This window comes from Andrographis paniculata, unplaced genomic scaffold (assembly GCF_009805555.1).
Source record: "Andrographis paniculata isolate CXL003 unplaced genomic scaffold, ASM980555v1 Contig86END, whole genome shotgun sequence".
NCBI classification, from domain to species: domain Eukaryota; kingdom Viridiplantae; phylum Streptophyta; class Magnoliopsida; order Lamiales; family Acanthaceae; genus Andrographis; species Andrographis paniculata.
The window spans coordinates 5,633,513-5,659,249 of NW_026137624.1; the positions used below are offsets into that span (position 1 = coordinate 5,633,513).

A 25,737-nucleotide genomic window follows, 5' to 3' on the forward strand; every position below is an offset into this window, starting at 1 on the left:
AACCATTAAAGCAGGACAAAAAGAATATCATTTTTATCAAAAAAAAATTATATAAGTTAAACATTATTGATATGTTCTTCAAACACAAACAAAATATACTCTTGAAATTTTATTTAAACTTTTTATTTTATTAATTTGTAATTACTCTTTTTGTCCTAAAACAATCTACTTTTTTCACTAGTGATAATATTTAAGATAATAATATTAATTAGTTAATAACAATGAGTCATGATATTATTTTATTGTTACGTGATTAATAAGATTAATAGCTTTAAAATAAATTTAATATACATTATCAGAAAAATTAGAATATATATTTAAATATTTTAAAATTTATTATCGTAAAAGATATCACTTTGTAGATAATAAAATTTTATATAATATAAATAAATAAATAAAATTAGTTTATTTATTTATAATTAATATAAACTATTTATAAAATATATTGAATTTTAAATATAGATACAAATATTTATTTATTTTTAAAAAATAAATAAAAATTAAAGAGTTTTAAATATGTATTATCCGTTGTATACTAAGTTAATTAAATTAATTTATTGTATTTGTTATATATTTATTCACCCTCTCTCTCTGTTAGAGTTCAATTTCAAAAGTTAAATTTTTATTTTATAAAATATATAATTGTAAAAAAAATAGAAATAGAAACACAAAATCAAAGGCCAGTAAACAAACAAACCTTCGAGTCATCACTCTTTACCCCATCTCTATAAAGAGGAATGAGCACAGATGCTGTCTGCTTATATCTATCCATAGGTATAAATATATTGTGTAATAAAACTATTTGTATGAGACTATATCTTATAAAATAAATATCATATTCCCTCCGTCTCGGAACTAAGTATCCATTTATTTTTTGCACGTAGTTTTAAAAATATTAGTATTATATTAGAATATAGTAGAAATAAAGTAAAAATGACTAAAATAACTTTATTAGTATGTGTGATATAAAGGTAATGAAATTTGTGTAATATATTATAAATTGTAAGGGTATTTGTAATGTTAAGTAGATAGTACATTTACTTAAAAAAACAGATTAAAATAAAAAAAATAGATACTTGTTATGGACAGAGGAAGTATTATATTTACAAAAATTAATTACAATATATATAATACTCTAAATTAACCTTATTATTATTGCATGATATAAATGTAATGATATTTGTATAATATATTGTAAATTAAAAAAATATTTGTAACGTTACATAATAATACAATTACTAAAATAAATAAATAAATATTTTGTTATAAGACGGATCAAAATGAAAAAAATGGATAGATTATTAAGAAACGAAGGGAATAAATAAAATATATATATATATATTCAATAATTTGTAGTATATATGTCCCTTTGATAACAACTAATCCATATCTCTTTCAATAATCTAATTCAGTATTTGATAGTTGAAATTGACCAAATAAAAGCCTCCTAAAATCCCAACTAAAAAATCAGCAAAATAATAATATATATAAATAGATTACCAAGAGAAGTGACAATGAAAATTTAAAACTAAACAAAGAAAATGTCTATGATTATGATACAAGGAGAAATAAATGCTTCATTTCTTCAAGATCTTTGGCCCATCGTACGGCACTCCCAATATACACAAATCTCTTGGCTTTTCTCTCTCCTTCAGCCAAGCATACCTTTCTCTCTCCTCCTCCTCCAATTCCCCTGCAAATTTAAAAAATTTCAATTCAAAAATTTATTCTTACATTCAAAATATTCCAAAATCATTGTTTACATAGTAAACTTTCACCTATTTTGCACTATTTATTTATGAAAAATCATCGCATCAAATACTTTCTCCATGCCTTAACAAACTAACTTTGATCCGTCTCAATAATAAAGTATCAATTTTTTTTTTAGGTAATTGTAACATCACAAATACCCTTTAAATTTATAATATATTACATAAATGTCATTACCAGTTTAGTTTTTTCATCTTTATTTCTACTACATCCCAATATAATACTAATATAAAAGCAAACAGATAAATAGATATGGAAGGGAGGGAGTATATTTATTTTCTCAGAAAGCATCAAATCAAATAGTAATATTTTACTTTTGCAAATTTCCAAAATTCTTCGGAAACTTCTGTCTAAGCGGAATAAATTTAAAAAATACCTCTTGATGTAGCCAATGGAAGCTCATAGTAGTATTGACAGTGACGGCCATCGTCGTCGCTGTACGGCGGCCCGAGCACATCCAGCACAGCGCAGGCCGTGCCGGCAGTGAAGCAATGCATGTTGCCGCCGTCGGCCGGATACAAGATGCTCGTGCTGCACGGCGCCGTGAAGGTTGAATTGATCTTCAGCTTCGCCAGGCGCGATCCATTGGGTTGCACTGCATCGAAAAAGTAGATAAGAAAACTCGTCAAATTATTTTTACCAAAGCACGTTCCATTTTTAATTTCCTAGTCGACTCGAGGTCCCATTTCGTATATAAAAAGGCTAAAGGGGCTCGGCCCCGGCAGACAATAACAATCGAGGAAATAAAAAATTGAAGTAATCGAAGGTTGGTGTTTAGCTATGGAAGGATCCAAACAATGAGACAAAAAGATGGGCGGGGCAGAGTAGAGTATACTACAAATTCGACTTTTGCGAGGAGAGATAGCCGGGAATTCCGATTCCTTATTCCTTTTTCAAAGAAGATCGATTAGCTAGGGACAAGTAGATTGGTCCGAATTTGGACAACAAAAAAACAAGCAAACAAACGAACATGTTCTGAATATATACAAAGATCCAACTGTATTCTCAAAATGACCAAAGAATAGGCTTCATTCTTTTTGCAATTTTTTCCTATGCAGTTTCAAATGTTCCCAAATTAGAACATACTCCTTCCGTCTGGAAAAATTATGTAATTTTGGTTGGGCACGGATACTAAAAAGTAATAATAATACTATCTCCGTCTCATAATAAGAGTAACATATGCTTCAAATCAAGAAAAAAGACAAAAATATATCTACTAATCTCTTATAATACAAATACAATATTATTTATGGAGTAAATTATACAAATATAAAAATATTAAAAAAAACAAATAGTGTTCTTCTTATGGGACAGATGTAGTATTATAATGTTAAAGTACAGTGAGATATTATAGTAAATTTATTAATGAATTGATAAAAAAGTAATGAAATAACATTACGACTAAAAGCTAAAAGCCGAATAGTTTCGATAGCATACCTACAATGGCATTGCCGTCCGCCTCGTTCGACCAATCATAAGCCTTGATATGCATCGTCCCGAAGAGAAGTTTGCTGAAGACCGTCATTGCGGGATGGTTGTGAAGAGGGATGACACTCACCGGGGGCAAGCAGAAGATTCCTATCTGCGCACGCACGCGATCAAGTGAAACAATCAATCATATCGAAATCATGAGAAAACTTAAAGAGTGGAGGAGTTGAAGGACGAGTGGCGTACGGAGAAATTGTCACCCGCGTGAAGGGGAAGATACGATATGATGGGAGCTCGTTCGCTGCTGAAATACGGTTGATTTGGCCTCAGGCCAACATCTGCTGGGGTGATGCCATCTGCATAAGTCGATTATAATTTGTTACAGCTACACAAGTTGAATTTTTAATTACCAAAATGAATTCAGGACATGGAAACAAAATTTACGGAAGCTGAGTCTTAAAGATTCTACAAACAGTCTTAAAACAATGCTGCTGGAAGATTTCGGGAATTGATCAGGATTAGTATCCAACTTTAAGAAGTTTATACAGCAGAGTTTTCATTAACAATACGGAACATATATGCCTTAAATTCGAATAACTTTTCGAACGCAAAAGTAGATTGCTGAGATGCAGAAATATGTTTGTAAAAATGGTGCAACAAAAGTTCTTTTTTAAACATGGCATATTATTCTCACCCCTTAATCGACAAAGTGTGTATTGTGCTTTCAAATTTACTTCTGCACCATCCAATCTACCGTAAAATATTTTTTCAACCTAAGAAATTACTTATTTTCTAATCAAAACATCATATCAAGAACGCATAGTTTTCAATGTAAAACTTCAAATCCAATAATTTAAAGGCATAATGAGTTTGTTCGCTTAGCATTTTTCTGAATGACACAATTCTCGATAAATATTATAAAAAACATCTCATACTCAATATAAAAAATATACAAAAAAAAAACAAAAGTGAATAGACCCATTATTTAAATATACTTTTGGAAGTTTTGATATTATTCATTGACCATAACCTTTTAAAAAAAATAAATAAATCAAAACCAAAAATATATTTTTTCTCATAAAAATCGTATCAATTACCCAATTTTTTACTAATATTTTAAAAAAAAAACTTCAAAACTTTCCATCTAAACTGAGCATTCTACTAAAAAAAATTCAAATTCAAAAGATCAAAATACACCCAATCAATCAAGAGCTCATTGTAAATGAAATAAACAATTCAATTCAACATTTGGGATTAAACAAAATTTCACCAAGTGGTTTATTCCTACTGCAATTAACCAAAAAATACAATATATAGATAAATATACACACATAACAATAAAAATCAACAAAACAAACAAAACATCATTCTCGATTCACACACCTAACAACAAAACACCTAAGACTATAAAGATTAAACAAATACACTCAATCATTGTGAACCCTAATCCTATAAACACTAATTATTCTTTCAATCCTTTCTTCATCAATCCAAACACAAAAAAAGTGACTGAATAACATCAAAATACACCACAAATCATATAAAAACAGAGAAAAAGCAAAGTGTTGATTCTTATCCACTCAAAAAAAGAATTGCCATCTTTTTCTTATCACCAAAAGGGGCAAAATCAAAACTCAATCAAGAATTAATTCAATCATTTCAGACAAATCCATCCAGATAATCACACAAATCAATTCTGCTGATGTCACATCAAATAACGCATGCAAGAATCAACCCTAATCCAACAAAATCAAGCTCTTAAGTCTTATCCAAATTCCAGATTGCCTTAAATTTCAAGAACAAACCCTAGAATTTCAGCATCAAAGGTAGACTCATGGAATCCCTTCATCACCACAATCAATTTGCATATATGTATATATATTATATATATATACTGATGAATATTCATTGGCTGAAAATTGGACGCAATGATGAATGTAACAGCCAAAATCAGATTGAAATTTCATACCCAAAACCGCCGCGAGCCTCTCGACCTTTTCCGGCGACGGCACAACGCCGGGGCCGCAGTCGGCGAACACTTCCTTGCAAGTGTCGTATAACCGCTGAACCGGCGACGGTTTCTTCTGCCTCCGATTGCTCTTCCTCGATTCGCTGCTCCCTTTCCCCTTCCTACCGCCCTGATTTTGCTCAATTCCCATTTGCATCAAATCAATCTCAGAAATCAGGACCTCCGCCGTCGACGCGATAGTGAAATCGAGCGCCGGGCAGTTTCAAATATACCTGACGACGCGATTGTGCAGAAACAGCGATGGGGGCACACTGGTTTCAGTAATTCGTGGGGAGGATAAAAAAATTGGAACAGTGGATAAGAAATTGAGCTTCTCCTTATCCCATTTTGCGCATGGAGGATCACAGCAACGGTAGATTTTGCATAAATGGGGATGAGGTTGAAGGAAGCCATGAATTGAAGGATTCTGGAGACTGGAAATGGAAAACCATGGGCAAAGATGAAACCAGTGGGCTGTAAGGGAGATTCTGGGGAAGTCCAGGGAGCTGAGAGCCGGGTAGATCTGGACCATTCATTGTATTGGATTAGACTTTGATTTTGTGTGACCCACTGAATCAACGGTGTAAATTGGTTCAGTATTGGAGTCCAGGGTGGTTTCATATGTTGGTCACGGTGTTCGTAAGAGCGGATTTATCTTTATTTTATATTTTTCTTTATTTTTACTTCAAGAGCAAACGGTGGTGAATTTCTTAAATTTATTAAAATTAAAATCTTAAGATTTTTTTTTCTTTCTTTTTAATGTATTATAAAATAGTAAATTTAATTAAATGTTATTTATCTATTTAATACTACTGCATTATTTGTCGAAATTTATCTCTATTTTATCGGACAATTTTTTTTAAAAAAAAATAGATAAAAATAAAATTATTTTATAAGAGAATTAATATTATTTTACTAAAAAATATTTTTCTTTATTTATAATTGAGTTGGGAAAACTTCTAATCCACATGCCTCATTGGTAAGTGTTACGAGATCTTTTGTATTAGAACCCATGGTTATGGACCAAATTTGTTTCTCACCTTCTGCAACTAATTATTTTTATTTTTTTTTTTCTGAATTTTGAAAATTAAGGGACAAATATTAATCAGAATTGACGTAAATCTCAACAATCAAGAATTAAAAATTGACTTGATATAGAATATACGGAATCTCACAAAAGGATTTTCTTTTTGAATTATTTTTTTCAAAGAAATTTTTTAAATAAGTCGTATCTTACTCGGACCAATAAAGGAAAATCGATACTCAATTTAAAGTGAGTAAACAAAATTCAATCTTTTGAGTATTTCTCTCGGCTCCGTCGTACAAGATCTTTGCTCTTTCCCTTCTTCAAACTCAAACTCGTATTTTTCATAGAAAAATCGTATTATGAAATATGGAAAAAAATTATTGGCTTATCATGGTGACCTTGATACGGAATTGGAACTGTCAAGACAAAGTTTGAAAATGTCAAAATTTTTATGATTTCATCATGTCTAATCCAATAACGAAAGTTTCATAAGGGGACATAATATAAATTTAAATATCAAAAGAAATATATATTAGTACCTATGAATTAAAATATTGTAAATTTATTTATAGTTTATTTGACCTAATTAAAGTCAAAATAAGTATGAACTGCCTTTGTACGGTTATCCGGGATGATTGTGTGAAGGTGAATTGGTAATTGTAATTTTGTATGTAAAAGAGTAATTTGTTCACAATTTATTTATTTGTAGTTTGAAATTCTGTATAATTTTTTTTTTTTTTTATGTGACTTTTAAAAATTGTTTGACGCTCCATCATATTTTTTAAAATATTGCATCAAATTTCCGTACCATCTATAGAGCGTATCAGATATAGCCAATAATGTAAATTTCAAAGTTGGCAGACTTTATCCACGTAATATTATTGGCGTGTATAGTGTATACTCTGTTAAGGGTAGACAGTGGGGTTTTGATGCAATATTCTGAAATATACGAGAGGGTTACACAATTTTTAAACCACAAGGTAAAATTACGCGGAATTTTCAAATCATAAGTGGATTTTTGAAATATTTCGACTATTACAAAATAATATAGTGTATGCACATTGAGTTTGTTCACTTTGTGTTTTTTTATGAATATATTTTTTATGTTAGATATGAAAAAAATTATATTTTTAGTAATATGAAAAATAATATTTTATGTTGAATTGTTAATTTTTATAAAAGAATAAAATACATTCATATGCATTATATATTGTATTGATGTATATATTAATTTTTTTTATTAGTATTTACGAAGAATTGTTATACTAAAATCTCAACTCAATATATATAAATATATGTGATTAAGGATGCATTAAGTAATGTTGAACAACTTCCCACTTTCATTAGTTAATTACTTAATTGATTTGTCCAAAGTCCGTAATAATTTTTAGCTCACGACTTTAGTTATATTTAAGTCCGAACAATTGAAAAAATCTCAGTTCACATATTGACACAATGCATTTCTACTCACCAGAATTTAATTTCAAGAAATTTCGAATTTAATTTCATTCCGTAATTAAATTTCATCATCTATTTGAACCGATTTATTGTAGAAATTAAATCTACAAATTCACCTTGAGCTTGAAATAAATTACTTGAAACTATTTTAAAGTATTGTTGACATTAAATTTTGCAAGATTTCAAGTCCTAATAATATTTATTAAAGATATATAAAATGCGCATACACTCATATATTCTTGTTTACTATTTTTGTCCGTTTCAATACAATAGTCTTGTTTACTATTTTTGTCCGTTTCAAAATAATAATCTATTTTCATAAATAATTGTATCATTATAAAACTATCTATACTATTCATTATTATTACACAATTGTCACTGCCTTTTACACTAATACACTCACAAGGACAAAAATGTTCATAGAGACATTTTACCTATATTTTTTTATTCATTATCAATATAATATTAATATTTCTTAAATTTCGTGTCCAACACAACTAATACTATAGTTTCGGGACATAGGGAGTATATAATATATTTTCTTTACCCACACAAAAGTTCATTATACTTTTTTCCATTCAATAACTAAGAAATTGCAAGTAAAGACCAAACATGGGTATAATTAATCTTGTCACTAAGCAACTTAAAATATTTAAACACTGTTGATACAACCATAGTTTTTATTATCATTTTAAAACTGTTTATTATATATTGTAAATTAAATACTAGTAGAATTATAAACAATAAGATATTCAATATATAATATTTAATTTTATTTGTATTTATGTATTTTTTATTATTCAACATATTATGAGTGTTTTTCACTAAATTTTTTATGATATATCTTTAGGATTTAGCATTATAACAAAAAAAAAAAAAAAACAATATATATATATATACTCTTACAAAATATATATCTCAAATTAAAAATACAAAGACAATCATACTCTATATTTAATTTTAGTTTATATTTAAAATATTTTATTCTAAAACCAGTAAAATATAAAATAAAACAAAAGTCATAAACAATCATATTCCATTTTTGTATTAATTTATTTTACAAGTATTTTGCAAAATAAATCAAGGCATGGGAAATTGTTCAATTTAATCCGAGAACTAAAAATTCGTACAATTTAACCTGGGAATTGAGAATTGAAAAACTGTATTGTTTGGTATAAATATTAAAGCCCCTAAGGATGTGTTTGTTTGTTTGGGATTTGGATTTTGAGTTAAGATTTGAATAATAAAATTTTGAATTTGAATAGTTGTATGATGTGATATAAATAGGCGTTGATGTGATGTTTTGAATGTAAAATTAATTTTTAGTATAATATAAAAAATGAAAAATAGGTATTTGATTTGATGTTTTCAGAGGAAAAAAATAAAATGAATAATGTATTTAAAATCTAATTTCCCAGCGGCACAACATCTACGAATTCACCTTGAATTGGAGACTTGTGTGTGTTTAATTTGATATGCCAATATTCATTATCTGGACGAGTCAAATTAGTTATCCCTAACCACAATATTATAAAAAATAATGAAATTAAAAAGGAAAATAAAAAAACATCAATCCATCTTAATAAAAACAAATCAAACATTTTCACACATCTTATAACAATTTTCACTATTTCACATAAATATAGAAAATAGAACTATTCAACGGTGAAGTAAAAATTTATGTATCCTTATTATTTAATTTGATCATTTTAATATCTTCTTTGCACAATTTGGATGTCGTTAAGTTAATTTTAGTTTGACCTCTTAATTAAATTAAAATCTTAATATAATGGTTAGTTATTATTTATTTATAGAATCATTACCAACTATACATTATATATAATTTCTAACGGATAAAAAAAAAAAAAAAAATAGAATTTGGACAAATAAAATGAAAAAAGAATCAAAACAAAATTTAACAAGATAAATGAATAATCAAGGGTTTTCCCTAGCACATGATGTATTTTTCGAATCACACTAAACAAATCATATATGACAGTAGATTTCGAAGAACTTTTAAGTGTCGGCAATGTTAAGGAAGAAACATTATATTTGCTCTTATATATATACTTGTAGAGTGCATTTATTTGACAAAAATTTTCATTCTATGTAAATAGAGTGTCAGTAGCTCAAAATATCAAGTCCAAGTAATTATTCAAAAATAAAAAATAAAAAATCACCAGCTAAACAAGCACACAATCATTTGTCAGTGTCAAAGATAGAAAGGATAGATACACATAAAAAAAAAGAAGACACATACACCTCAAATCAATACAAATTTATTAATGAAAACTGAACTGTGAAAGAAGCAAAACAAGCAAATTCGATAAAAAAAGGGACACAAAAAATTATTTTACACAAAGGGGGATGGAATAAGAGAGTAGTGTTAGCAGCAGCAATAGTACCTTGTGAATTCAATTCAAAATATAAAAACAACACTGTCGTGGACTCGGGACTTCTGATTTTGCGCCACACATTCTGATATCCACATCAAGTTCCTGATCTCCTGCTCTCTCAACCTCATATAAGCAAAGAACACGCCGTAATGGAACTGCACAATCGAATTTTTTTTTTACTTCATCAAGGAATTGAAGATCGAGGCTGCACTATGTGCCTCAGCCACAACTTATAAATAAAACCAATTATCACTTTGATAGATTATGATGAGCAAAGCAAGGCAAACCTGCTGTTCGAATGCCAAGCAAAGTCGTTTTACTTCCTCTTCGTAAAAGGCCTTGTCCAGCATCTGACTTTCTCCATAGGATAGCTTAGAGAATATCGACTGGTAAGGAGGATATTTTTCCATGGCGCCACGAACCTAAGGAGGTTATAGTAAATGGGCACCACAACAAATAACACTTGAGATTGTTTTAGGTAATTGAGAAACTAAAAGCACAGTAAAGTGGTAAGAAATTAATACTCCCTCCACCGCCAAATTTGTGCTCAAGCATATGGGCAGAGCGTATTAATAAAAATAAGCAATAATTGATATTATTTTGCCTTTTATAGTAAGAAAAAATACTCAGAAAAGATATATAATTTTTTACTAAAAAAGAACGAAAATATTTTTTTTTGACCACACACAAAAAAAATATATATAGATTTGCATGACAGAAAAAATAATAATAACACAAACTAAAGTAAATTGATAGGGTCACAATCGGTCAGCATTCAATGTTTCGAAAAGGGGAAAGAGTACTCTTTAAATTATGAATACAAGAGTCAATATGCAAGAATATATAGACCAGCCCCAACCTCAATGGTTCAAGAGTTCACGAATATGATACACAGAAAACAAAAAAAAAAAAAAAGAAAAAAGAAAAAAAGAGAAGCCTGCGCCATGTTTATAATGCACGTTTTTTTCCTTTTCTCAATCATACACACAGCAATGAGAAAAAGAAGTACCTGATCTATATCCTCACACAAGGCAAGCTCCTCATGACCGTAAGGATATCTGTGAAAAAGGTTGTCATTAGTGAATTGGAACAAGAGTTCAAACAAGAGAACGAGACCTATTTAAAAAAAATTAGTGTAAAGTCCTTACAGTAGGCCAAAATTAGAGTACAAGTTCCTACGATCATCTCGTGTTAGCTCGGTGCCAATGCTGGACAAAGAGATGTCAAGTAATCAGAAAATGAACCCCGGAAAATTTATAAAGAAGTGGAATTTAGAATAGTATTGAACCTGTTTATTGTGATATTAACTGCCCTTCGGTCGGCTTCAAAGGCCAGGAGGTCAGACATAATCTCAGCAGTGGCACCTCCAAGCTTCTACTAGTAAATTCACATGTTAAGTGTAAATTTCTGAAGAATAAGCCTTTCAAATATCAATATTGAAAAATACACCCATGAATAAATATTTCATAGTAGCGTCATTAGACCATACATCTTCCTTGGTATATCCAGACAATAGGTAGGAGCATAAACTGAAACATTCTAGAGCTACAAAGATAGTTCGAAAGCTTTTTGATCATTCAAAAATGTCTGTCATACCTTGCAAAACCTGTAGAAATCCTCGAGGTAGGCCTTGTAGAGAGTGTTCCTCATAATTTCTATGTTCATGTCGTCCAAATCCTGCAAGAAATCATACAAGAGAAACCACATCATGAAATAAATAATATAAATAAGAGAAAAAAATAGTAGCTTCAGTTTTACTCCATTCCACTCTTTGTGAAATTTGGTACTCACCCTGTCCGCAAAAATAGACTATTATCATTTTAATTTGACCACCAAAAGTATGTTGATGCCATATTTAGTAAAAAAGTTCAACCCTTCTTTAAATTTTTACCTATCATTTTATTATCTATTTACACCATTGTCATTGACGGACCTATATATTTCTTACGCTCAGCATACTTTAATCTAAAAATTACATTACTAACCCTATGAAAGTTCCAATTTTAACCCTATGATAAGAAAAAAAGTATTATAAAGCCACTCCCTCCGACATTTGGAGAAAATACATGGATCAGTTACTACTTTTAAATGATAAGAGCAGTAATAACCTCTGAAGTGATGCACTCGGAGAAGTAGGGCGCCAAGGGCGTGTCAACAAGCACCAGCCTATAAAGCTCTCTCATATTCTGTGCAACTGCTAGAGTAGCGATGCTGTGAAATAAAAGATTGTATTTATACATGTTACCAATCCTAATTATGATGAAATGGTTTACACGGGAACTATACCTGTCAAACATCCCAAGTGGATGGCATTTCTCCAACAATTCCTGAACATCCCTCTCATGCAGTGTTCCGGTAACTATTAGCACAACATTGTCAATCATGTGTCCGTATCTATATACAAAATGGAAAATTTCAAATCAAGATTCCAGAATGGAAACAAGATGTTTAACATGCAGAGAGAAAACGGAAAATAAGTACTCAACAAGAAGTGTGTAAATAATGCCATGTCCCCAAATATCGAAAAGTACCATGACAAAATTTGAAGGTCCAGCTTAGAGTCTTCTCGTTTTAACAAAATTTGAAGTTTTATATGGTTAATTTCCTTATAAAAATTAATAGAGTCCTGGAAAAGAAGATGAAATATTGAAGAAATATCCCTTATATATATATATATATTAATAATTGTACTTCAAGTTTCCAACAGAAACCATAGTTGGATGATTGAAGGATCTCAAACTACTTGATATGAACAAATAAACCCCTACAATATGCTGACCATGAACTATTCAAGTACATTACAAGGAACATTGATACATAAAATAGATATGTGATCAAGTATGTAGATTTCACAAGAGTGAAAATGTGTAACAAATCGAGAAAGAAATTAACATACGTGATATACTCCAGAAAGGTCGACAGAGGCTCCGTGGCTTGGGATAACATGTGCTTGTACTCATCAACAAGTTTAAGGGTGCATTTCTCCACAATTGTAGTTGTATGCAATGGAGAGGGTTCTGAAATTTGACAAGACAAAAAAAAAGGATTACCACATTGGCACCTAAATATTCCGCCAAGTAACAGATCTAACAACACTTCTGGCAAGAACTAAACACAATAAACGCCTAAAACGTTTGGTCGTCTAAAATACTAAGGCATAACCACGACGTAGGCTAATTAACCATAGATAGCCTGTTAAATTTTCACAAGCTGTTTGAATATGGCACATGTATGGTAGAGTTTGAATTTGGCAACTAGAACTATAAAAAAATCCGAACCAATGACAGTGAAGAAACCTAATATCATAGTTGTCAATCTCAGATAGCATAAAATAACAATCAACTTTTAAAATACTATAGTGGAATAGTATTAGGATGACCGCTATTTAAAAATATAAATATAGAAATAATTATATGTACAACTTTACAATAAAAATGCATAAGAAAAAATCTATAGATTAATATTATATTATAATTCAAACCAATAAAATTGCAAACGATATATAATCGGGTAAACTGTTTTTTTAGTCCCGTAACTGGACCCCCTTATCATTTTAGTCCCGTAAGTGGAGCCTGTCGTAAATTAGTCCTCCGGCGCCGGAGATGCCCGCGTGGCTCGCCGGAGGTGACGTGTCCGCCAGGTGTCGCTGACCTGGCGGACACATGGATTTTTTTTAATTTTTTTTTAAAACTTATTTTTAATTTATTTTAAATTTTATTTGTATTTTTTTATTTTTTTATTTGGTCCAATTAAAAAAATGAAAAAAATGACAAAAAAATGAAAAGAAATAAATAAATCCACGTATCCGCCAGGTGTTGCTGACTTTGCGGGACACCTGGCGAACACGTCACCTCCGGCGAGCCACGCGGGTATCTCCGGCACCGGAAGACTAAAAAAACACTTATGAAACTAGTTTGCGACAGGCTCCACTTACCTGACTAGGGGTCACTAAAAAAACAGTTTACCTCATAGATAGTTAGTTATATAAGCAAAATCAATTAAACCACACTACTTTGATAGATAGATAATCAAAGTCAATCAACTTTAAAATCTAATATATAATTTCTTCCCTTCATTTTCATCATCTTCACTGCTACTCTTGTATGAATATTCTTCATCTTCTTCTTTATTTTCATTCATTTTTTCGATTGTATATTAGTTACATTGCAACATATTATTTCCCTTTCTGGTGCTAGAAGTAACTATAATATACTAATATTATAATAGTATAATCACTGCATAAATTAGCATATAAAAGAAAATTCTAGAGGATAAACTCAACTTCCAAACTACAGTTTGCTACTCCAACCTTATGGTTTGTTTGGTTTTAATTTGATTGTAGTGGTGATTTGAGTTTCTCATCACTTAGGCATAATTCATCATTGTATCCAGCAAACAACTCAATTATAAGCAAGAAATAACGAAAAATAAATGGTGGAAGATACTAAACTAAGGAATTCAGCATTCCGATCATATTTTCAGCTAAGCAAGCGTATGCAAACAAATTAATTCGGAACAACTCTACAACTCCAAATTGAACGCTCTCATTCACACTAACATCAATTAAATACAACGAACACAGCGCAGTACAGAAAAAGGAAACGAATTTTAAAGCACGGCAACTAAGGCAACAATTAGACCAACCGTTCTGCAGGTAGGGCCCGTACTCGGTGGCGGAGAGGTGCATTTTGATGTCGTCCAGCGTTTCGCATTGGCACAGGTTGTTGTAATCGGCAGCGGTGAGAAGCCCCGAACGGTACCCTCGTACGATGGCCTCCAGGTAACCGCCATGGATGTTGAAGGTCAGCGCTTCGAATCCGTACATTTTGTGGCGCAATTACGCCCGATGGCCCTTATTGCGAGAACCCTAGGACGAAGAAAGGGGCCCAAGGGAATGGCGTTGGGAAGAAAGAGAGGAAGAAGAGAGAGGAGTAGTTTCGATTGACAGCGAACGTAATCAAATCGAAGAAACGGTTCAATGAGGGTTAAAATCGAATTTCCAAAATTTTCGGGGTCTAATTGCAATTTCTTCTAAGCAATTCATTGAAAGACGACAAGGCGGCCCAAATCTGGTTGAATATAAAATTAGATTTTCGGCCCATTTTAACAGGAGCCGAACTCCCGGGAGCTGATATGAATCGTTACAAAGAAGAAACGGTTCAATGAAGGGTAAAATCGATTTTTCAAAAATTTTCGGGGTCTAATTAAAATTTCTTCTAAGCAATTCATTGTAAGACGAAAAGGCGGCCCAAATCTGGTTGAATATAAAATCAGATTTTTGGCCCATTTTAATAGGATCCGAACTCCCAGGAGCTGCTATGAATTGCTCCAAAGAAGAAACGGTTCAATGAGGAGTAAAATCGAATTTTCCAAAATTTTCGGGGTCTAATTGCAATTTCTTCTAAGCAATTCATTGTAAGACGAAAAGGCGGCCCAAATCTGGTTGAATATGAAATCAGATTTTCGGCCCATTTAACAGGAGCCGAACTCCCGGGAGCTGCTATGAATTGTTCCAAAGAAGAAACGGTTCAATGAGGGGTAAAATCGAATTTTTCAAAATTTTCGGGGTCTAATTGCAATTTCGTCTAAACAATTCATTGAAAGACGAAAAGGCGGCCCAAATCTGTTTAAATATAAAATCAGACTTCGGCCCATTTTAACAGGAGCCGAACTCCTGGGAGCTGCTATAAATCTTTCCAAAGAAGTGGTCCTGGTCATGGTGCGAACTCTCCCGTTATTGTTGTACCGGATTTGACCGAGAACAAAGTCGATCTTCTGCTCGCGCACAACAGTGCACGGCGATCATCTGCACTCTCCGGCGTCGTTTTTTCCGGCAATGACGGATCATGTATTCAATAGCATCTCCCTTGGAGGCCGCGGAGGAACCGTGAGTTTCTGATTCTTCGATCGTGTCCTTTATCTGATCACTATGCTGGTTTATTTTGATTGCGAATTCTATGTTATGACGCCTAGGAGACGTTTATGTGATGATGATGAATCTGGTTTGATGTTAGTTCCGTTTCGAGTTATTTTTCGTCCTTATTCCAGGGGCTTTATACGGATGATTTTCGAGGATTTTAAATTTCTATTGTGAACTAAGGCTGAAGTTTTGGATTCTTATGTTAATTATGACATTTTACTTTTGATTATTCACAATCACCGTTCCGTGGTTGATTTCAGCAGATGGAATACAATATGCTGAAGCGATTGGTGTTTCTGATGAGATTTTTCATGTTTCAAGTAGCTTGCACAATGTTGATTTTACCAAACTGAGAAATCAAAATGAAAATGGAGATGGAGGACTAACATAAGGATTTCATGGCGATGTCGTCTGTTTCTTTTGAACTGATATGATACTGAGAACTGATAAGCTGCAAAATTTCTTAGCTGTTCTGTCCTTTTCAGTTGCAGAATAATCTCATACATTTTAGGTTGCAAACTGCAGAATCCAGGGCAAATTAAAATTTTTGCAGGAGGTATAGTGTGGAAGAAGCAAGGAGGTGGGAAGGTAGTTGAAATTGATAAAACTGATTTGTTAGGCCTTACATGGATGAAGGTTCCTCGGTCAAATCAACTAGGTGTTCGAACTAAAGATGGCCTTTATCATAAGTTCACCGGTTTTCGAGATCAGGCAACTCATCTTCACCTATCTCTGTTTTTTATTCTTCATACATATTAGAGGAATGATGGTTACCTGTGATTAATTAGCTTACTTGTAGCGTTCTCATTTTTGTATGTTGTTTTCAGAACAGAAATGCGAAATCCCACATATATATACAGACTGAGATCTCATTTGTGTTCCAGATAATTTGTTTGATTAATTTTAATCAACCTCTTAAATGTCTTTAATCAGGATGTGACGACTCTTAATACATTGTTTCAATCCAATTATGGGAAAACTCCAGAGGAGAAGCAGCTCTCCGTTAGTGGAAAAAACTGGGGTGACGTTGATTTAAATGGTATACGAAATCTTGTCCTTGTGTCTTTATTCATCAATTTATATGCTTATTTTGTTATCTTTGGAGTATGTCTTTTTGGAAATTATAGGTCTTCTTAACTATGTACATTCATGAAAAATACATTTCATTCTTAACGGGGTAGGCAAAACAAAAATAAATAGGACAACAACACAACGATGTGGCTGAAGCATGTGCATATTTATAGAATGTAGCATGCCGCAGGTAGCTTGTGGCATTTGCGTGTATGAATATGGGCAAGAGTATAACTATGAGCGGTGACTTTCTGCTGGATGAACTCATTTCAGTCACTTCTTCTGTCTGAGTTAGAGAGAAAGAGAGTTAGTTTATTGTCTTTGTTGATTATGAGAATTCCTGTATGGTAAGCTCTTGTTTAGTGGTGTAAATTTTGGATTGAGGATATGTTTTATCGGTTGGATGGATAGATTATGTTGCACATGCAGACTACCATTGTGGCAGATATAACTTGGGTTATCTGGATTAAGATAGACTTCCACTTGTGCTATCACATTTGTAAACTGCATTAATTATCTCGAGTTGATTCATTGTATGTTTATAGTTTAGTATCATAACTATATTTTATGTCTGAGCCCTACTTCACTGAAGTCTCAATTGAAGCTGTACTTCAATGACTTGCTTTGCTTTTTACATTTCTGAAGTGTTGAGTAGGCTATGGCTCTGCGAAACATTCTATCTAAAATACTCCGGCACATTCTCTAAACTGTCCTGAGTGCACGTCGCATATGCTTTAATTTTAGACCAAATGTTCTTCCTTGTTCAGTCTTTTAGGTGCAAATAGTTTAATATCAACTATTGTATCTCTAAAATTTTTATTTTTTCATCTTCCCTCAGGGAATATGCTTACATTTCTTGTGGGTAATAAACAAGCGTTTGAGATATCCCTAGCAGACATTGCTCAGACTCAGCTTCAAGGAAAGAATGATGTCATGATGGAATTCCACGTAGATGATACAACTGGGGCCAATGAGGTACTTACTATATATTTCATACCATAAGCAGTATTTTAGATATCCGACATGGTGCATATTATTGGATCCTTGCACAGGCCTTTCTTGTGGAATTATGAACTTTAACCACGAGTTGTTTCCTTTATTGGTTTTCTTGACGGATAATTCATGGTCTCTTTGCATGTTTGGCAGAAAGACTCATTAATGGAAATAAGCTTCCACATCCCCAATTCAAACACTCAGTTTGTTGGGGATGAAAATCGACCTTCTGCTCAGGTAGTGCCTTTCAAAAACTTGACCCATATCAATTAGGTTGCAGCTCACAAAAACTGTATTGTCATGTAAAATTACTTTTGTGTAGGTTTTCCGGGACAAGATTGTTTCAATGGCAGATGTTGGAGCGGGAGGTGAAGAAGCTGTTGTTACCTTTGATGGAATTGCCATTCTCACTCCTAGGTAAGTCATTAAAATCTAGATAGTATGATGTCGTTCCAAGCTGGTCGCGTCTCAATATTACCGTATTATTTTTTCCTAACTTTAATCAAATGTAGGGGACGATACACTATTGAACTCCATCTGTCATTTTTGCGTCTCCAAGGTCAAGCCAACGACTTCAAAATTCAATACAGCAGTGTTGTCCGAGTTTTTTGGTTGCCTAAGGTTCTTCATTCTGCTCATTCTTTAAAATTAGTGAACATTAATGCATATTGGTGTGACTTGAAATTTTTTTTCACCTTTTCATTTTAGTTCCAAGAAAATAAAAAAGAATGAATCGACCTATGCGAATGCCTGCTTAATCATCTCTCCTCTGCAGTCTAACCAACCTCATACCTTCGTCGTTGTTACACTTGATCCACCAATTCGGAAGGGCCAAACTTTATATCCCCATATCGTGATGCAGGTAGTTTTGTTTGATAATATATAGCAATCCACGATCGCACGCACACACACATATATATATATGTATACATTCATATGCATTTTTCTTTCATTGATTGATATTAGATATAAGATGTATGTAATACCCTGTCAAGATATGACTTGAGGGTGCAAGTAATGCTCGTATTATTGCGTTGATATTTCTTTGGTTTTTCGAGTGTAGTTTGAGACAGATATTGTGAAGGATACCACCTTGTCGATGAGTGATGAACTTTACAATCTCAAGTATAAGGAAAGGCTCCCTCTAACACACAAGGTATTTAAAGCACGACGCTCAACGTTTGAATTCGAGGTCGATAATAACCTCCCAATGAATTGAATATAGGTCGACAGAGTACCATTTTGGGAGCGCTAAACTGCATTCTCTTATATACATGTTCTTTTTTGTTTTATATTTTTCGTACAGGGACTGGCACATGAGGTCTTTATTACAATCCTCCGGGGCTTGTCGGGCGCCAAAGTCACTAAACCCGGAACCTTCCGTAGCGACCAGGACGGCTATGCTGTGAAGTCGTCTCTTAAAGCCGAAGATGGAGTACTTTATCCTCTCGAAAAGAGCTTTTTCTTTCTGCCGAAACCGCCCACTCTTATTCTCCACGAGGAGGTATAATCCAACGTTCGACTATATTTGTGCTGTATACATACACTCGTACACGTAACTAAGAATCGTAATTGTGATTGTTTCGAATTCAGATAGACTTTGTCGAGTTCGAGAGGCACGGCGCTGGAGGTTCGAACATGCATTACTTTGATCTTCTTGTTAGGCTTAAGACCGAGCAGGAGCACCTTTTCCGTAACATTCAGAGGAATGAATACCACAAGCTCTTCGAATACGTCAAGTGAGTCCAATCTCTTACCCTTCGATGTTTTTCTTTTATTTCGTTTCGAAATACGTCGTAATGGAGGTCGGAACCAACCCGTGTCGGGAGCAGTCACAAAGGCCTGAAAATCATGAACCTGGGAAGCGATAAGGCCGGCGTCGGAGTTGCTTCTGTTCTTAATGAGCATGTCGACGATTCTGTTGACCCACATCTCGAGCGGATCAAGAACGCCATCAGCGACGAAGAGGTGACTAATTTTCGACATTTATATCAATTTGAACATACGAGCAATCTCGTCACAAAGTACCTGTTTTCTTTTTCCAGGACGAGGATTTCATTGCTGACAAAGATGACGAAGGCTCCCCGTCCGACTCCGGCGAGGAAGATTCCGACGCCAGCGAGAGTGGAGGCGAAAAAGAGGTCAAAACTATTCTCTACTTGCGACTTTTATCTAATTTTCGATTACCCTCATATCGAACCATGCCGATTCAGGTACCGGCTAAAAAGAAATCGAAAAAAGAAGCAGCTGCGCCAAAAGCGCCGGCACCATCGAATAAAAAGAAGGCCAACGATGGCGACGACGACGGATCAAAGAAGAAGAAACCGAAGAAGAAAAAGGATCCAAATGCGCCGAAGAGGGCGATGAGCGCCTTCATGTTCTTCTCCCAAACCGAACGAGACGTACATTTTATCTTTCGCTTTCGAATAACTAACTACATTTCAAAATTTACATCATACTTAGCTGATTATCGATGTTTTTCCTTTTTTGGCTTGCGATGTAGAACATGAAGAAGAGCAACCCGGGAATTTCGTTCACGGAGCTCGGGAAAGTTCTCGGCGAGCGATGGAACAAAATGACGGGTATTGAAAATCGAAGGCTACGTTCTCTTTTAAATTTTTGTCAGACTTTTTTACTGAAAATCGAAGGCTATGTTCTCTTTGAGAATATATATATATTTTTTTTCTGATTTTTTTGCGATGTCGAATATAAAAATATATATATTTTTTCTTACAAAATATGGCAGGGGAAGAGAAAAGTCCGTATGAAGCAAAAGCAAGGGCGGACAAGAAACGTTACAGTGAGGAAATAAGTGAATACAATAATAGTAAGAACAATGCAGATGCCTCAGCCTCTGTTCCTCCCACTGCTTAGCTTCGAATCTTCTGTCAGTGTTTGTTTGGATGATTTCATTTTATTTTTGCTATTGACGTCTTTTCTTTAAAAAAATAAAAAATATCATTTCAAATACTGATATTTGTATTTATTTATATTACACTACGAATCAATTTAAATATATGTTAATAGGATTTATCTCTAATAAATAAATTATTTAAAAATTTTACTATTGAAGATTTCAAACAAACTTCCAAACATACACATGTATGTTGTTTATATTTTTTTTTCTTTTTTAATTTATGTCTGTGATGATCATTTAACAAAAATTTGGAACGGGCATTATATATTATATTATAACATAATATATGTTATTTTATAACGTAATATATGTTGTATAATGTATAAATATGGTCATTCATTCGTATAACATATATTGATCTGATGAAATATATTGACTTTATCAAATCAACACAGAATTTACAACCAAGAGTTTGTTTGTTTGTGTTTATTAAGTTTTGAGAATAATAAATTTTTTTTATTGAAATGGTTATATTTTATTCCCTTCTTCTCGGAATGAATTATATTGGAGTATATATTTTTTTTTTTTATTTTAACTTGTTCTATTTTATTTGACATATTTTTATATTTTGGTAAACTTTATTAATATAAAGTTTGCTATTTAAATATAAATATGTGTTAAACTATAAATATATTATTTTAAATACAATAATATGCTAATTTTTCAATGTATTTGTTGTGTGGTAAATTGAGTTTATTATATTATTTTAAACGTAATAATATAGTAGTTTTGTAATGTGCTTATTGTACGATAAAATTTATTCATTATTATATACTCCTTCCGTCTCACATAATTTGTCCCTATTTTTTATTTTCGTCTGTCTCACTCCTTTTTATTTTTGGAAATCTAATTATGCACTTTAATTGCATTTTAAATTTTAAATTTTATAATTTTCTTAATTTTAGTTAAACTATTTACTTATCTTAATTTTAATCTATAATTTAATAATTATTTTTACTAATACACTTCTTAATTACTTTATATTATACTTTACCTAAATTCCCTGTCTACGTGGAGTAATTAATATATTGACAAAGAAAATAAAGAGTGTTAAAAATACATTAACTTTGGTGATTATTTAAGTTTCTAAAAAGATAAAATTAGAAACTAGACAAATAGATAAACAATATCTACTAAATAAAACAAAAAAAGAGAGAAAAAAAGAAGAATCTACTAAACTATTTAGCAAATCCTCGTAATATATAAAATTAACAAAATATTACTTAAACACTACCATACAACTACTAAAATAAGAAGAAAAAAAAATGTTAGTTCGCAATAGAATAAATTAGAAAATACGAATTTATTGAAATAATTTTACAATCTAACTGGACCACGATTGGATGATGCACAATAAATCAACACTTTGCTCACGTATTTCCGCGTCGGCAGGATAACTGCCGAATTATTGATGTTGTTTTACAATTTTTAAATTAAAATATTATACTCTTTATTTTTATATTTTAAATTATAAGTTATGAATTATTATAAGTTATAATTATTTTTTGTTTTTATTATTAAAATTACAAATTAATTTTATTTTAAAATTTTTACTATAAATTTTGAAATATATATAATAATAATTATTAAAAATGTAGTATATTAATTTCTTATTTATTATTGTTAATTTTAATTAATTTTTTAGATATTAAAATTTGATTACTTTGTATAAATTTTAATAATTAAAAATATAAATTTTAAATTATAAATATATTCTCACTCCGTCCATTCCTTGACAATCTATCAATTTTTTAATTTCGATATGTTTCATAACAAATTATCATTTTTATTTTTAGCAATTGTATTGTTTACGTACCGAATACACTTTCAATTTACACTATATTATACAACACTAATATGGTTAGTTTATTTTTTATTTTTACCTTTATTTCTAATACATCCAATATAATACTCCCTCTGTCCCAGAACAAGGGTGGTGTTTGTTTTTTGCACATAGATTTTTTAATATTAGTATTATAATGGATTGTAGTGCAAATGAAGAAAATACCCCTATTAGTATTGTATAATATAAAAGTAATGACATTTGTGTAATATAGTGTAAGTTGGAAGGGTATTTATTATGTTAGGTAGGTAGTACAATTAGTAAATTAGGAAATGATAATCTTGTTTTGGGACGGACGAAAATGGAAAATGACAACCTTTAAATGAGACGGGGGGAATATTAATACTTATAAAATTCCGTAAACAAAGCAAGCGAATAAATATATATGAAAATGAATGAATACTACATATCAAATAAGTTTGATAAAGAAGTAAACATGATAGTAAATATGACTATATACAAAATAGAGTCATAAACATGGCCATATTAAGAAGAAGGTCGTTACTATAAGCAAGAATATGAAACATGAACTCATGTACGGGTAAGAATACAGTCGTGTTCAGAATATGATCATGAATAAGGGTATGAATACAACCATGTTTACTTATATCCGAGTCATCAAATACGGTTGTCTTCAAGCTTATAGGTTGTCATGAAACTAAAATTGATAATTTTTAGTTCGAATTAGATTAATTGATAAAAAGAAATTTAAATGCTATCAAAATTGATAATTGTAATATAAAATAACACAAAAATAAATATTTTATTAAAAAATTAAAATATTTTTAAAAATTTAATTAGTAATTCAGAAAATAAAAATAATAATACTTATGATAAATAAATATTGAACGGTAGTAATTAAACAAAAAAATATATATAAAAAATAAATTTGATTGTGGGAAGAAAATATTCTATGATAAAAAATAAATAAATAATACACATTTATAAACTACACCAACGATTGTATACACGAACAAATTCTACATAAATATACAATCAACAAAAATGATTTAATTTCTTCGGCTACATGTAAACTTGTAAGAAAAACGATTAATAACACAAAATTAAAAACCTAAACACACAAAAAAAGAAAAAGAAAAAGGGCCTTAAATAGATGATCTTATATATATATACAGACACATACGTTCATGCCCTTCTTCCTCCAACATCCATCTCCTTCCTCAGCTACTTCCAATTCCTTCTAGGGTTTGGTGATTTATCAGCAGGGAGCATCTACTCTGCACCCAAGTGCGCCGGCGAACATAGTTATATCTCCGACGAGGTCCGCCGGCCCCGGATTCACGTGGTCGTATCTGTCAGGATGCTTCGTGTACCAATCCTGCGGCCCCGACGTCACGAAATACGCTCCGCGAAGGAACAAATCGCCCTGCGACACCCACACCCAATTCCTCCACTCCGATTCCGGCGCAATTTCCCTCTTCGTCACCTGCAGCGAGGTTAGGTTAATTTCTAGGGTTTTGAGAAATGGACTTGTTAATTGATTTGGGGGAAATTTGGTTTAATTGATATGTATTTTTTTTTTTTGCCTGCTTGGCGAAGGGGAGATCCGCGATGTATCTGTTCCCCTGGCTGATAATCGTCGGATGCTGGCTGCCTCCAATGGCGTACATCTTCCAGTGCGTGTAATCGTTGTTGACGATGTGGATGTAGCCGTACCGTACTCTCGGCATCCTCTGCACTAACCTCTTACCAAAATGGTTGAACGCCACCGTCACCTGCATCTTCTCGTCCATCACGTAGTCGTCCGTCGCTCCGAACAGCATCGTCTGCAAACCGCCGGACGGCCGCCGGAAAATTCAATTTAAGGTACACTTTTTCAATTTGACCTAATTTAAAAAAGCAGAGTTGTTGCTTGTTGTTCAATTAATTACGTGATCGTGATCGGTGAAATGGCCATTGGAGATCGTCACGCAGGTGGAGGCCTGAACGACGTCGATAATCCCGTCGGCGCATTTCGTCATCGACAAATGGTCGAGCCACACGTCCTGAGCTCCGAACAGTGTGATCCCGTCGCCGTCGCTCTGCGTCCGCATTCCGGCGTGTTCCATCGAGTCGCGGATCAGGCCGCCGGGTGTCGAAACAATGTCGTGAATCTTCAGCCCATGGATGATCACATTCTTCACGTACTGGATCGTAATTCCGGCGCCGTAAGCGATGTGGACGGCCGCACCGCGGCCGTCGATCGTTTTATCTCCGGTGACCAAAAGCTCCTGTTTTAGCGTGATCAGCATGTTCCGATCGAAAATTATCCACAACGGCCCATCCTGAATCACGGCATGCCGGAGGGTTCCCGGCTTAGGGTTAAGCACATCCTCGTCGCTCGGGTCGGTCACCACGTAAATCGGCCCGCCTTTCCCGCCCGTCGTTTTCCGGCCGAACCCCAAAACACAATCGGCTAGCTTCGATCGGTCCCGAGCCCAATTCGGGTCGCATCTCCAACACGAGTCGATCGGGTTCGTCGCTCGGCACGGACCCGTGTACCCCTTGGACAACTCCCGCCGCGTCCCGTTATAGTCGTACCCTTGTTCCTTGAGCATTCTACGTCAAATTAATACACAATTATTATATAATAGTAAAGTATCACGTGTTCAGTAAACTTTTTAAAAAAATAAATAAATACTTATGAACGTTATGGTTGAGATGGCCGATGACTTCCTCGGGATCGGGCTCGTACGACTCGAGCGTTCGGTTAATCGAAAGTTCAGCTCGATATCGCAAAACGTCGTCGTATTCGGCGATGTTAGCCCGAATAGTCGGGATTAAAACGGCGACGGAAATGAAGAAGATCGTCAGGATCAATTTAGTGTCTTCTTCCATAGTGATATTCATGGATGACTTTTTATATATACCTATTATATATAATTTTTATATTTTTAGGTATTCCT

General features: G+C 32.8%; 4 protein-coding genes across 7 annotated transcripts; 1 reads left to right on the forward strand and 3 right to left on the reverse strand.

Annotated features, from left to right (window-relative positions):
- Positions 1 to 1,467: 1,467 nt before the first annotated feature.
- LOC127242435 (plant cysteine oxidase 2-like) lies at positions 1,468 to 5,610 on the reverse strand. Its single transcript, XM_051261975.1, has 5 exons — positions 5,168 to 5,610; positions 3,445 to 3,554; positions 3,208 to 3,352; positions 2,147 to 2,365; positions 1,468 to 1,693 (listed from the first exon to the last, which is right to left on the reverse strand). The coding sequence occupies exons 1-5, from the start codon at positions 5,361 to 5,363 to the stop codon at positions 1,578 to 1,580; spliced, it is 786 nt and encodes a 261-aa protein (XP_051117932.1). The 5' UTR covers positions 5,364 to 5,610; the 3' UTR covers positions 1,468 to 1,577.
- A 4,338-nt stretch (positions 5,611 to 9,948) lies between these two features.
- On the reverse strand, positions 9,949 to 15,037 carry LOC127242471 (V-type proton ATPase subunit d2-like). 2 transcript variants are annotated; one of them, XM_051262025.1, is made up of 10 exons: positions 14,732 to 15,037; positions 12,984 to 13,104; positions 12,374 to 12,481; positions 12,196 to 12,298; positions 11,684 to 11,764; positions 11,376 to 11,461; positions 11,236 to 11,295; positions 11,097 to 11,145; positions 10,375 to 10,509; positions 9,949 to 10,242 (listed from the first exon to the last, which is right to left on the reverse strand). In XM_051262025.1, exons 1-10 carry the CDS (start codon positions 14,910 to 14,912, stop codon positions 10,111 to 10,113), a joined length of 1,056 nt encoding a protein of 351 aa, XP_051117982.1. In that variant the 5' UTR covers positions 14,913 to 15,037; the 3' UTR covers positions 9,949 to 10,110. The 2 variants fall into 2 exon arrangements, with proteins under 2 accessions (XP_051117982.1, XP_051117983.1); XM_051262026.1 differs by having other exon boundaries at positions 12,374 to 12,446; positions 14,732 to 15,034.
- Positions 15,038 to 15,816: 779 nt separating this feature from the next.
- LOC127242489 (FACT complex subunit SSRP1-like) lies at positions 15,817 to 21,116 on the forward strand. Of its 3 annotated transcripts, none has more exons than XM_051262051.1 (16): positions 15,817 to 15,974; positions 16,533 to 16,718; positions 16,941 to 17,046; positions 17,917 to 18,053; positions 18,225 to 18,308; positions 18,394 to 18,488; positions 18,584 to 18,692; positions 18,847 to 18,933; positions 19,135 to 19,227; positions 19,378 to 19,575; positions 19,665 to 19,810; positions 19,904 to 20,039; positions 20,117 to 20,212; positions 20,285 to 20,473; positions 20,575 to 20,653; positions 20,818 to 21,116. In XM_051262051.1, exons 1-16 carry the CDS (start codon positions 15,924 to 15,926, stop codon positions 20,943 to 20,945), a joined length of 1,920 nt encoding a protein of 639 aa, XP_051118008.1. In that variant the 5' UTR covers positions 15,817 to 15,923; the 3' UTR covers positions 20,946 to 21,116. The 3 variants fall into 3 exon arrangements, with proteins under 3 accessions (XP_051118008.1, XP_051118009.1, XP_051118010.1); XM_051262052.1 differs by having other exon boundaries at positions 15,844 to 15,974; positions 16,268 to 16,718; positions 20,818 to 21,115; XM_051262053.1 differs by having other exon boundaries at positions 15,854 to 15,974; positions 16,271 to 16,718; positions 20,818 to 21,115.
- Positions 21,117 to 24,048: 2,932 nt separating this feature from the next.
- Positions 24,049 to 25,669, reverse strand: LOC127242062 (probable pectate lyase P59). The gene is made up of 4 exons (XM_051261392.1): positions 25,473 to 25,669; positions 24,724 to 25,390; positions 24,379 to 24,618; positions 24,049 to 24,278 (listed from the first exon to the last, which is right to left on the reverse strand). Exons 1-4 carry the CDS (start codon positions 25,667 to 25,669, stop codon positions 24,051 to 24,053), a joined length of 1,332 nt encoding a protein of 443 aa, XP_051117349.1. The 3' UTR covers positions 24,049 to 24,050.
- Between the last annotated feature and the right edge of the window lie 68 nt (positions 25,670 to 25,737).